Consider the following 12,462-nt stretch of genomic DNA (forward strand, 5'->3'; position numbering starts at 1 on the left):
GAATTCTCTTCGCCCATGTGCAGTGCTGGACCCCGCGTGGGCCCCACAAACTTTCTGTGGCGCACAGCCCACGGTGCGCCACAGAATCTCCATCTTCTGTGGCGCATGAGCTGGCAAATGCGCCACAGAAACTTCCAATTTTTTATGGCGCATTATAGTGGTGCGCCACAGAAATATTTTTGTGGCGCATGGGCCCTTTGGTGCGCCACAGTTGTGGTTTCCACCTATAATGGTTTTCCTACTAGTGCTCTCTTCTCCACACGTGCAACCTTCTCGCGACAACGGGCCTGGCTCCACATAAACGGGCCTGTCCGGGAGGTGCTTTAAAATCTGGTTTCTCTTCTCAACCAGTGCAAAAAAGACCCTGCTTGCTACCAAACGCCCGCCCTAGATTTCGCTTCCTTTTTCTCTTGGGGAATCTGATCTTTCATCCTTATTGATGACCAAAGTATGTCCAAAAGTGCAACGAGATTCTTGTCCAGAAACATCAGCTTACCTAGAGATGAGACATTCGCTGGGGATTGGTTTGATTATATACACACACAATATATGTACAAAAAGAAAGCAAAATATTGAACCTGGGAATGCATCCCACATTTGGTCCTCTTTCTAAAAGATGTATTTAGCTCACTCTATGTGCCTGGAAAGAAAATTTCATCTTCTTTTCACTATCTATTACCCTCCTCTTGAAGACACAACACTAGCTCACAGCACCGTTGGTTGCATGATTCAGCCTTTGGGGGTGGTGCTGAGGCTCATCCGAGCCGTCGGAGAAGATGTCCACTGGTGCATTGGTGAACCTAAAACTGTTCAAGTTACTTATCTTCGGTTGCGTGCCGTGCCTGTGCTTGTCGAGGTATACCACCACGACTGTGATGTCGTCATGGAAATGCCGCCTGATCCCTCTCTCGACCCGTTGCATGTCGGCGTATCTCATCTCCCTCTTCCTCGCGGCTTCAGATATAGCCGCCCTCACCAGACGCTTCGCTATTCCCTGAGCACATTTTCCACACAAAATGTATCAGTCTCTGCATAACGGAACAACTTACAACGGTTCCGGTTGACGGGGGATAAGTAAACTTTGCTTACCGCTCTTGGATTCTTGAACACGATATCCACCGCCGCTTTGTCAGTGAGCTGCTCCCACAGACCATCCGATGCGAATATTACGAAGAGGTCCTGCTGTTGTATCTGACGTATTTTGATCGATGGCTCGGCTGTTATGACGGCCCGCTTCAGTGAAACAGGACACACATGTTGCTGGAATAGAGGGTCTCTGGAAAGTTCAGGCTTCTTCAGATACACGTCCCCAATTGATCTGGAAACCTGAAAGTGAAAGCATCAGGGAAATGATGTCCATTTTGGCCAAAGAGTGGCTCATGATTGTTACTATATATAAATCAAAGCAGGTTTATTGTCTTGAACTGCTTTTGAAGTTTTTAAGGAACATTATAAAGCAGAGTGATGATTATTCATGCAGGCAACTGGTGATATCTTTTCTTAGATCATGCGGTGTACACCTAGATCGACTAACTATCTGCTTTGGAAAATACAAAAAAAAAAAAAAGGAGAAAATAGCTTTAGCATATGGGTTTGCCACACTGCACAAGTAATTCTGGTTGCCGACTTTGTCGAACAGAATATATTCCTGTGTTCGTATTAGATCAAGGAGTGCTTTGCAAAAGAACACTGGAATCTATATTATGATATGAGAACAGATGCATCGGTGTATGTTGAACATGAAACCAATCAAGGCAGGAGGATAGCCTTTATCCGAGTAACAAATTCAAGGTCTCATGACATAAAGCTAGCACATGGGAGATCAGCATGTAACTTTCCTAGAACCTTGAGTGCTTATCAATTTCAGGATGGATTCTAAAGCGATCATCAAGCGTGGCCAATGAAGAGACTAGGACTAGGCCATCTAACTATGTTGAGGCTCTCTGGGTTTGTTTTGCGGCATGCCATTTTGAACTGTCTTGCGGAAATGCTATCCTTGTTTCTGGCATGGTAATTAACTACCAAAAAATGTTGGAGACCAGTGTCTCTCAAATAAAGCTACAACAGCAATGAATACAAAGAAATGTACCATTAGAATACAAACTATCATGATAAATTATAGGTACCTGAATAATGCCTTTAATCCGCCAAACTCCCTTGGCCAAGACAACTATACGCGGATCATCACGATGCTGCTCGCTGACCTCCTTCCGCACCTCCTCGTCGGCGACATTGTGGTCCTTGGATAGCCTCTCAGCCACCACCCCCCGGCCATTAGGTCCTCTTTGGCCAAGGACAGCTCTGGAATCGCCTAAATTGGCGACATATAGGGCATTGTCGGCGATTACTCCGACGAGGCAGCATGAGCCGACCGTGGCGATCTTTGGGCGTTTTAACCATGAACCCTTGACTAGTTGCACGAACTCCTCTTCGGTAGCACGAAACGCCTTCTTGATCGCGTCTGCCGACATGCCTCCTTGGTCAGTTGAGAACTCTGTCATGGTTCAGATAGAGCACTACATTGTTTAGCTGTCTAAATGTGTGTTAGAGAACATATTCAGAATAAAAAATGTGTAAAACCACGATCACAATAGGCTGGCATGCCATTTGGATCAAAACTCACTGGTTACTTTGACAAACATGTGTAGAAACTACATAAGTGATTTGTAATCCAAATCACCAAATTACACAAGTGTAAGCTAAATCTAAACAGAAAAGCATGGGTAAGATCGAGCAATTAAGCAATGGTTGGTTATGGGCGTATTCGGCGATTAAATGGAGTTAATTTTATAGGTGCACTCACTGTGGAGGTGCGGGAAGAGGCGGGAGGAGAGGAAGCGCGAGGCCTCGGGACCGCCGTGGCCGTCGTACACCCCGACGAAGGTGACAGCCGGCGAGGTCACCACCTGGCCCTGGTCCTCCAGCCTCTCGTTCGCCTGCGTCACGGCGATGGAGTACTCCCCGGAGGCGTGCGGCTTCAGCTCCGCATGCCACAGCAGCCCGTCCCCGCCCCCGCCGTCACCGCTCCCGCCGCCGCCGCAGCCGCAGGCGCTGCGGCCCAGGCAGCGCTCCGCCGGACGCGCCAGCCAACGCAGCATCGCGGGCCTCTCTTCCTTCTATCCCTTTCCAACCCCGAATTTCTCGCCAAGATCGCCGTGGCCTTCTCCTCCCTCCCTCCGCAACGGCGGCTCCAAAAATCTCGCAAACAAGATGGCAGCTTCCTCCACGACCTCCACAGAAATTTCTTCCCAAGATCGAAGCTTTCACCTTGCCACCATCCACAGGACGCGGATTCGCTTGCTTCTTCCCACCAAACAGCCCCAAAACCATCGATCAATCCAGTTCTTATCCTTCTTTTCTTCCTATGCTATTGTTGGAGCGCTTCACAGCGAAGCTTTTCCTTTGGAAGTTGGCAGTTGGGAGCGGGTAGTTCCATTAAAAGACAGTGGCGACGGCGCACCGTCGGATTCGGCTCCAGAGACACGTGGACGTGCTGCCGGACGCTGACTAGTCAACGCGTCCGCATCTTGTGGGCCCAGCCTGGTGGTGATGATCGTGTGTCGACCGGCAGGTCGTATAAGAAGGGTCAAAGTCAGGAAGACCTATCTATCCTGCCAAGTCAAAGTATATTTAGGGCATGTGTAATGGGTGCCACATTTTAGCTGAGCTTTCAGGGAGCTTGAAATTTTAGAAATCGGAAAATATTTATTTTTAAAGCTTTAATATTTTTCTAAGGATACATGTAAATGTGTTCTACATATCTGTATTTTTGTTAAGTAACATAACACTAATTTGCTAGCTGTAAAAGGGATAGATTGTGTGGTTGCATAAGGGAAAAAAATTAACTATAAATCGCATTGCATATTTGTTTTTGTGTGTAGATCACACTTGAAAAGGCACCCCCAAGAAACTTTGTATGTGCATGGATACTTTTTTTTTCAGTTTTTTTTGTTTTAGATTCAAGGAGTTCACTAGAGCTTAGGAACTATTTCCACTTTTCGATGTGCAATGATACCATCTAATCCATGCAATATACAAAAATCATATTTAATGGTACCATCTTATAGAAATATATTTGATTTCTCTTAGGTAAGAGATGACCCAAGATCTTCTAAGACCTCTAAGGTCCCTTGGAATATGGAATTGTGGTTGTCCCCCTAGCTTGGCTTGGTAGGGGCCTAGTGTCATTGTGATGGGTGTGGGTCGCTTGACCGCCATAGAGCACACGCCGGCTAGTTTGCTCACCACCCCACCAAGGAAGACGAGCAAAGCAAGCCTGCACGAATCCCGCATGCCTCCGAAACCAACACAAGCTCTCCCTACCATCTTCGCAAGCAGGGGCCGACAACACTGACGAGGATGACAAACCTGGGTTTGAACTCTGGTGGGTTGGGGGTACAACCACCCTCCTAACCACCCAATCTCAGGTTGGTTCTCTTTCATAGATGCATATGTATGTAGGTAAATGACGGGTGCACCATGTGATACCATGGTGTATATATGTAGGTAAATTAAGAGGGACACCATAGTGTATATATGTGTGTGTGTTCTACATATATCTAAAATTTAATTAATTAAATAGGTGATTCTTAGAACTTGTGGTAAAAAAAACTCTATTTTGCTCTACATTTTCTTGCGCGTGTAGATCATAGATGAAAAGATAATGTTGATAAAAATTAGTAAGGATATATTACACATCCATATGCACATGTATGTCTTTTCAGATTTTTTTTGAGATTCTCAAATAAATTCATGAATTTATTAAATGTTAGAGTTATTTCTACTTTTCGATGTGTCTTTATCACTGCCATAGGGGAAACGGGAGATTTGATTTATTTTAACTAAGAAATGGTCTCATAATAAGAAAAAGATAATCTATCTTTTTTTATCTTTTCACAATTTTTTTATTTTAATCTCAAACACTTCCTAATTTTAGGAGTTCAAGCTAAAGATATGTACCATCCTTTTGTCTTTTCTAGATGTTGTGTAATGCATAAGGAAAAACCATCTTACCAACTATTATACGTGTCTTACGCACATGCATAAAGACCAATATTATTATCGTGTGCTAATTTGTAAAAGCATATAAATAGGTATGCAAGAATGTATATTTTTTCTACTGCAAATTCTTTATGTTATGTATCTTTTTAATATTTTTACATATTATTAGAAAAATCATTGTTAAGGTCAACCATTTGAGATTGTAAAAAGACAGTTAAGCACCAGGAGATAGTAAAAAACCAATGATGAGTTGATGACTAAACCAACACAATGAAGTCATACAGTGGCGGAGGGTGGGGCCGACAACCTGGGGCATATGGGCTGCGGGGAGAGACCAAGAGAAGGTCTCTGGGCCAATTCCAAAGAGGCAAATGGGCTACTGTTCCCACTGTTCATAGGCTAAAAGTTAATGGGCAGGGGTGCAGCAGAGGGGGAGGAAGGATAGTGAGAAAAGAGAGGAAAAGAGGCGAAAAACTAGTTGAACTCGGGTGTAGATTTCCTAGTTGAATAAAAAACAAAAATAATAGCAAACAAATTTGAAACAATCTGAAATTTTTAGACAATGAACATAAATAAGTGTCCTAACCGTACACCAAAAATGTCCAAGAAAAGACATATGTAGTGGTCTATGCAAAAAAAGACAAAATGTGGTTTGAAACATCTAAATTTGTTGCTTACATCACTCCGATTTGTCTTTTTTGCACAGGCCATTACATACATATGTATATTTCCGGATATTCTGGTTCATATTCATTGTTCAAAATTTTCAGATTTTTTCAATTTTTTTTGCTATTTTTCTGAATTTTTTATTTAACCAGGAGCATCTACACCCGGATTCAGAAATGCCTGGTATGGAAAAGAGGTAAAAAAGGAAAAATATGAGCAATGTAGCTAGCATTTTGGTTTGAACGCATATTTGAAACTTCCCTGGCATTATAGGCATGAGTTTTTCCTATTCTCGGCCGGCCGATTTTTTAAAGTCTCAATCAATTTAGAAAAGTACAAATACAGTTTAGTGAAAAGTGTAATTTGCACTTTTTAGTAAACCAGAGTTGCATCTTTCTAAATCGATTGAACTAAAGAAAATTTTAGTCTGACTGAGAGTTAGAACGACCCTATAGATATTCACTATGCACGTTGTCTGATTTTTTACAAAAGAAGGATTTTTCGTGACTTCTAGTAATCTAACCACGCAATGGAAGTACGGTAGCACCTAAAGAGGTGGGCATCTAACATTTTCAAAGGCACCAGGCCAGACTTCTACACCAGCAAGATGAAACTTAAAGAGAAACTTGCCATAATGCCATATTTATCCTAGGACAAAGTGGAAATCTTGCTCAGGCTTTCAACCATGGTTAGATGGCTTTACTTTAGATCTTTCTATTTCAGCTTAAACAGACGACTATACAGTCTGCTTAAATCCTTTCTTAACCGTGAGGAAGTGAGGATCTGATGGGTTGATGGATATTATGAATAACATTCTCTCCTTCGCTACTAAGGGCACCTGTAGTCAGAGTAGTATGCTCGTACCCGAATGGAGTAATGCTGATGTCCAATAAATTGCTCACTGAAGTCATCAGGGATACACACACTTGCAATGTTCAGATAATCTGAAGTTCAGATATGACCTGCATCGTTCTTTAAACCATATGGTCAAATGGAGCAAAGGAAAGTTCAGTAGGCATAGTTCAGCTAGCCGAGTGATACTCTCTTACAAGTCTAGACCAACATGACACGAAGATTTGTGAATAAGAAGAGCAAAAGTTCAGTAGACAGTAGTTCAGCTAGCTTACTGGCTGTCCTCTCACGTGGAGCCAGTTTCACATAGATCAAACAGACAGTTGCAACAAGTAACTGCTGAAGCCGCATACAGCAACAGACACCGCAAGGTATCATCGCCTCACTAGAAAAAAAACTAAAAAGGTCCTTGCAGAGCAGGTTAAGCAGTAACATAATTTAGGTGTCATCCCTCAGTTTCCTTATTCGTCCGATGTTCGGAGCACAGTAGCCCTACAGTAGGGGCAGTCGCCGTGGGACCGGAGCCACCGCTCTAGGCATGCCGAGTGGAAGATGTGCTTGCAGCGCAGCTCCATGAGCCCGTCCGCATCACCGCACCTCTCCAGGCATATCGAGCACTCTGGTGAAGGTGACACACTCTCACCTTCTCCCGCGTCTTCGCAGGCTGTTTCTTGCATCACAGGGACCCGTTCCATGCATGACGTGACAGGCATACATTTATCCATGGCGCTGAAAGGCTCTACAAAGATTTCTTGGACTTTGCAGGCGGCGATGGATACACTGGACTGGAAGTAAGTGGTCAGGCTACCAAGTTCGCTATCCGTAGTGGTAGAGACATCAGTGTCAGCAGGATGAGGTAGTACTCCAGCCCAAATAGTTTCGAAGGATGGAGTGTTTTGCTGCCTGAAACAATTGAGGAACATGTGTAAATGTGACTGAATATAGCTCAAAATCTGCACTTGGAACAACAAGGTGATACAGTTTGTTGCAGACCTTCTTCCAGACAAGTCTACACTATTAAGCCTCTGAAGAAGCCTTTCTCTAGCTTGTTGAACAGCATCAGGGAGCCGTCCATGATCTGATACACTATGGTTTAGCCTTGAGCCGGAGCCCGTGCCCACAACATGTTCTATTTTGTTTCCAGAACATCCCACAAGCTTAGCACCATCTCTTTGATTCCCTGGAACAAGTTCCTGACCCTGATTTTAGAAATAAAAGATCTTAGAAACAAAGCGGTAGTTGCTGAAGAACATTTCACAACTATCATCATCATAACAGAAAACATAGAAAATAAAATTGCGCTGTTCTCTGCCTGGAAAGTGGTTAGTTGCATGCCTGAAAATAGCCAAATGACATGTAAGAAATAGCAGCCAACTTATGGCATTAATACGAGATGCTACAAATATGTAACTAATTTTGCTTAAGCCACGGGCATAGAATAGGAACCAAAAGTTCATCTCACACTAGCTGAGATATGTCCAAAATAGTATTTGCTAGATGATGGGAAATCTAGTAAGTATGTTGGCACTTGGTAGAAATTGATCAAACATTAGGAATTTCCGACCTAATTATATTCTCAAATGGCTGCTTCTTTTCAAAATAAACATTCAGAAAATCAACAATCATAGAGATTTTTTAGTGGGGGCAATCGTAGAGATTGGTACAAGTTTCCACAATATCTTCCGGCCACTTAAAGCTTTCGCGTAATCATTTATACTAAAGCCTACATCTCATCCATGTCACGGAATAGCTTTTCAAAAGAACTATCATTGCAATGCCCATACTAAACTTTCCAGCACAGATTAGTCAAACCTCATATTCACGGAAAGAATATTCTAGTATATGCTGGTTCCATCATAACAGTATGTTCTCCCGCAAACATTACACTATCTTGAAAAGACTGGAATTTTTTTCTGGTACCAGCTGAGATACAAGACTGTCCCTTCGTTGAAAAAATAAAATAAAAAATCACTCATGAAGACATTAACAAGAAGGTATTATACAACACAAACATTATAACTCACTGACCAATTGTGAGTGGGCCGAATATGTAGGCAGACAGAGATTGATCAAAGGGCACACAAATATATAGAACATGGGTCACTGTTTTACACCTTGGTTAATCTCAATCCCAACAAATCCTTACAGCGAGATTGCACATTCTACGTGGCCTTCATGGTAGTCCCATAAAGGTAACAGTAGCTCATCCCTAATCTGAAAAAGAAATCTAGCAGAAAGCATGAGCGGTCATGCTGGACCAGCCCGTCTATCGTATCGATCAGTGGCCGAGAACAACGAGGTCGTCATCGTCAGGCTGGTCAGGGTCTTTGGGCTGGTCGGGGTCACTGTAGTCATCGTCGCTGTCTGTGTCTCCTGCACCGCTTGGTGCCCTCGCCTTCACATTGAACATCCCCTCCTCCTCCTGGTTCTCCGGGTCGCGCATGGACGCGCCCACACGGCACGGTGTCGCAGGCCCGGGCACACACTTGGGCTTCTGTGCCGGTGATGACGATGACAGCGATGGAGCGGCGGCCGCCTGCGCATCCGCTGAGCGCAGCAGCAGGGTTAGCGTGCATACTAGCGCCGCCATCACCAGCCATGTGCGCACATACGCCGTCATCGGTGCACCCGGATGATGATGCAAGAACTATGCTTAGTTTCTTATACGCGGATTATAATCTTGCGAGGCAATCGAGAGGGAACTTAATCAAGGTGGTGCCGGCAGTGATGAAGAATTTAAGGACATGTTTGCCTACAGGTCTGCATGTTCTTGGGCTTGCATGCATGGTGGAGCTCGAGCGATCTAGCTGTTCCTAACTCTGAGGAGACACCACAAAACTCTTGTCACTTATTCTGGATGGTCATCCTGAATCTTCTCAAGGAGAGATAAACGAGTGGTCCTTGTATCATGACTTCCATTCCTTGCTTTGGTGAGGAAAGAGAAACATAAGAATTTGCCTCAGCGGCTTTGTCCAGAAGTAAAGTTGAAACTAGTTGCATGCGCAAACCAGTTCACCAGAATAGTATGTACGGAGAGGAGTAGATGGGGTTGGACGTTGGTCTTCATGAAAAATTGCGGTATTTGTTGGATGGAGGAGGATGGTTTCCACTTGCTAACCAAATGGCCGGTTCTTTCAGAAATAAACATTCAGAAAATTAGCAGATACTCAGATTTTTTTAGTGGGATCAATCAAAGAGATAAGGACTATTAAGTTTCCTCGATGGTTTTACGTCACTTAAATCTTCCGCATACTCATTTATACACAAGACCACAACTCATCCATGTCACAAAATAGCTCTTCAAAAGAACTAGCCATGCGCCCACTCAACTTTCCACCATAGATTAGTCGTTCCTCATTTTGTCGGAAAGATCATTTCAGTATGTTCTGGCTCCATCTTCACATTATGGTTCTCAGTAAAATTCACTGCACCCACAAACTCTACACACTATGGAAAAGACTGAACAGTCAGATTTTGGTTTGGGTACATGAAGATTTTGTGGCACCAGCTTGAGATTTCCCCACAAAATATGAGGACGGCGACAAGGAATGGAACATATATATGTGGTGAAGAGAAGGCTGGCATGATTATCGATGACACCGTCAAATCTTTACAAATTTTGTTGCGGCACATCAACCTAACATGCCGGCGCAGTCTTATCTAACAAAACATGCAGAATGCTAACATCGGGGCAAGACCGTGTTAAAAATTTCCTAGATGGTGAATTCCGGTAGAATTTCACTAAAACGGGTAATATGTGTCACAGATGCACAATTGCTGGGATAAAAAGTGGAATTCACTCTGAAAGTGAAAACGACAGGTCACTCTTTTTACACCTTGGTTCATCTCGATTCCGGACCCTCAATTCCCAGCAATCCGTACACTATTCCACATGGCCTTCATGTCATTTAGTCCCATAAAAGCAACGGTGGCTCCTCCCTGATCTGGAAACAAAATCTAGCTGTAACAGTAGTTCCTCTGAATTAATTGGATCAGGGTGCTCAGGTGCTGGACTGCTGGTCCTCCCTGTAGGTAGTACACCATATGAAGTTTACCCACCTTGTTCCTGAATCTTGACTACTGACTGATAGGAAGTGCCCTGGCCCCATGGTGTTCCCATCCTAGACAAAATCGTCGCACACTTTCCCTACCCAGTTTAGGTTGTCCAAGAAATTCGCAGTATTTTCCGGAGCACCCATCCAGTATGCACCCCCAGATCACGGCCTAAAACTATCGAGTATTTCCGCCGGTCAAATCCGTATCTTCCGGACTCACCGGAACATGCAAATAATTCGCGGTAACTGAAGCTCAAAAAAGGAAACTAAACCAGACAAAAACGTAACGGAGCGCAGGCAATTTCAGCCAGGAAACGGCAGTGAGGGAGGGAAGGGAAGAAACAAGATTTAACGGCGTGACTGACCGGCTTGTGGTGATGGTGGTGGGAGATGCCGGCGGAGCTGCGGCGGCGGCGGGGCCCCGCGGCTCGGCGGGGAGGTTTGGGGGGCTCCGGCGGGTCCGGCGGCGCCGGCGAGGGGCGGCGCTGGAAGTAGAGGAGCTTGGAGGCGATCGGCATGCAGGGGAGGATGCAGATGTGGCGAACTGCTGCAGCTCCACCTGCTTCTCTCTCCCTTGGACTCGAGAATAAAGAAGAGTGCACTCCCCTAGTACTACTACTACCAGTGGCTTTACTTATTGCAGCATCGTCAGTTCTCTTTACGTGTCGCGCCGTTTATCTTTCTTTCTCAGGTCGCTCGATCAAGTTGGATTTTTTTCTCCACACTTTCTTGAGGACTTTTTGTTGCGCCGTCTGATCGGGAAAATGGACGGTTGGATGAACAGCTGATGAAAAGGACGTGAGTTGCAGGAACAGCAGAGGAGTGACATCCTGGTGGTACTTGGAACAGTCGCCCTCTTTGGTCCAACGATGGTTACTAACTCACTGTAATCTATTTGTTGCTATCTGAACAAGACGTTTTTGTATATTTTTACAAAGCGATCTGTTTATTTGATGGCTGCGATATTTGGTGACGCGATTTGTTTATGGTGCTGCCCGGGAAAATGCCAATGGGTCTGATCTGAGCACGATGGATTGCTTTGGTCGTAATTGAAAGTTACGGTTACTTCATATACTTTCACTCACAGCAGTGAGCTTTGCTAGTGCACCTTTACAAAACCTGCAGGGGCAGCCATTACACAAGTTGGTAGCCGTCATGATCTGGAACCGAGACTCGATCAGGAAAAATATTTCGCTGACCCACGAAAGCAACGAAATTTGCCGAACCGGGACTGGAGGGTCTTTGCCACGGCAAATGACCGTTTCTCTGCCGCAGCAGAGGTTTAGGGTGGAGCAGCGAAAAACTGGCCGTTTCTCTGCCGCGGCAGAGTTTTAGGGTTTTATATTATTTATTCAATTCTGCAATTTATACATCATTCAAGAAACCACAAACATCGTCATGTATATATAGACATCGTCATGAAATACAGTAAAAGTAATGCATGTTTACAATATATAAAGCCGGGACCAAAGGTACCATATCTATTCATATCCCTAAGACATATATATGAACAGCCGATGGTATTCTCCAGTTGGAGCTATGGCCTCGCTAAGAAAGAATCCCGCAAGTTCCTCTTGAATTGTTCGTATGTGATCCTATGATGCGTTCCATCTAAATTAAAAAAAGAAGATCAATATATATGAATGGAACTCAATAAAATTGATGGTAATAAAATAAGATTAATTGTGAAATATTGTTCCCGTACACGAATGGCGGATATAGCCTCGTCCGGGTCCCTGCGACAAGTCATCTCACGAATGAACTTGTAGACGTGGTATCCACATAAGTTATTTCCGGATTCCTGCTTCAAACACTTTATGAAAAAATGGTTTGATAAAACTAATAATCAAGCATGGTATTGAAACAAAATATCAAAGAGATTCGCGGA

At 44.0% G+C, this 12,462-nt stretch overlaps 3 protein-coding genes across 3 annotated transcripts; all 3 read right to left on the minus strand.

Moving 5' to 3' along the window:
• Window positions 1-612: 612 nt before the first annotated feature.
• LOC127299081 (probable protein phosphatase 2C 78) lies at window positions 613-3,345 on the minus strand. Its single transcript, XM_051328976.2, has 4 exons — window positions 2,804-3,345; window positions 2,127-2,494; window positions 1,090-1,326; window positions 613-994 (listed from the first exon to the last, which is right to left on the minus strand). The coding sequence occupies exons 1-4, from the start codon at window positions 3,096-3,098 to the stop codon at window positions 701-703; spliced, it is 1,194 nt and encodes a 397-aa protein (XP_051184936.1). The 5' UTR covers window positions 3,099-3,345; the 3' UTR covers window positions 613-700.
• A 3,405-nt stretch (window positions 3,346-6,750) lies between these two features.
• Window positions 6,751-11,170, minus strand: LOC127299082 (probable E3 ubiquitin-protein ligase RHY1A). The gene is made up of 3 exons (XM_051328977.2): window positions 10,940-11,170; window positions 7,513-7,718; window positions 6,751-7,422 (listed from the first exon to the last, which is right to left on the minus strand). The coding sequence occupies exons 1-3, from the start codon at window positions 11,090-11,092 to the stop codon at window positions 6,981-6,983; spliced, it is 801 nt and encodes a 266-aa protein (XP_051184937.1). The 5' UTR covers window positions 11,093-11,170; the 3' UTR covers window positions 6,751-6,980.
• LOC127299083 (uncharacterized) lies at window positions 8,798-9,177 on the minus strand. The gene has a single exon (XM_051328978.2). It carries the CDS (start codon window positions 9,137-9,139, stop codon window positions 8,798-8,800), a length of 342 nt encoding a protein of 113 aa, XP_051184938.1. The 5' UTR covers window positions 9,140-9,177.
• Window positions 11,171-12,462: the final 1,292 nt, after the last annotated feature.

The sequence above is a fragment of the Lolium perenne genome, chromosome 5, assembly GCF_019359855.2.
Source record: "Lolium perenne isolate Kyuss_39 chromosome 5, Kyuss_2.0, whole genome shotgun sequence".
In the NCBI taxonomy this organism is placed as follows: Eukaryota; Viridiplantae; Streptophyta; class Magnoliopsida; order Poales; family Poaceae; genus Lolium; species Lolium perenne.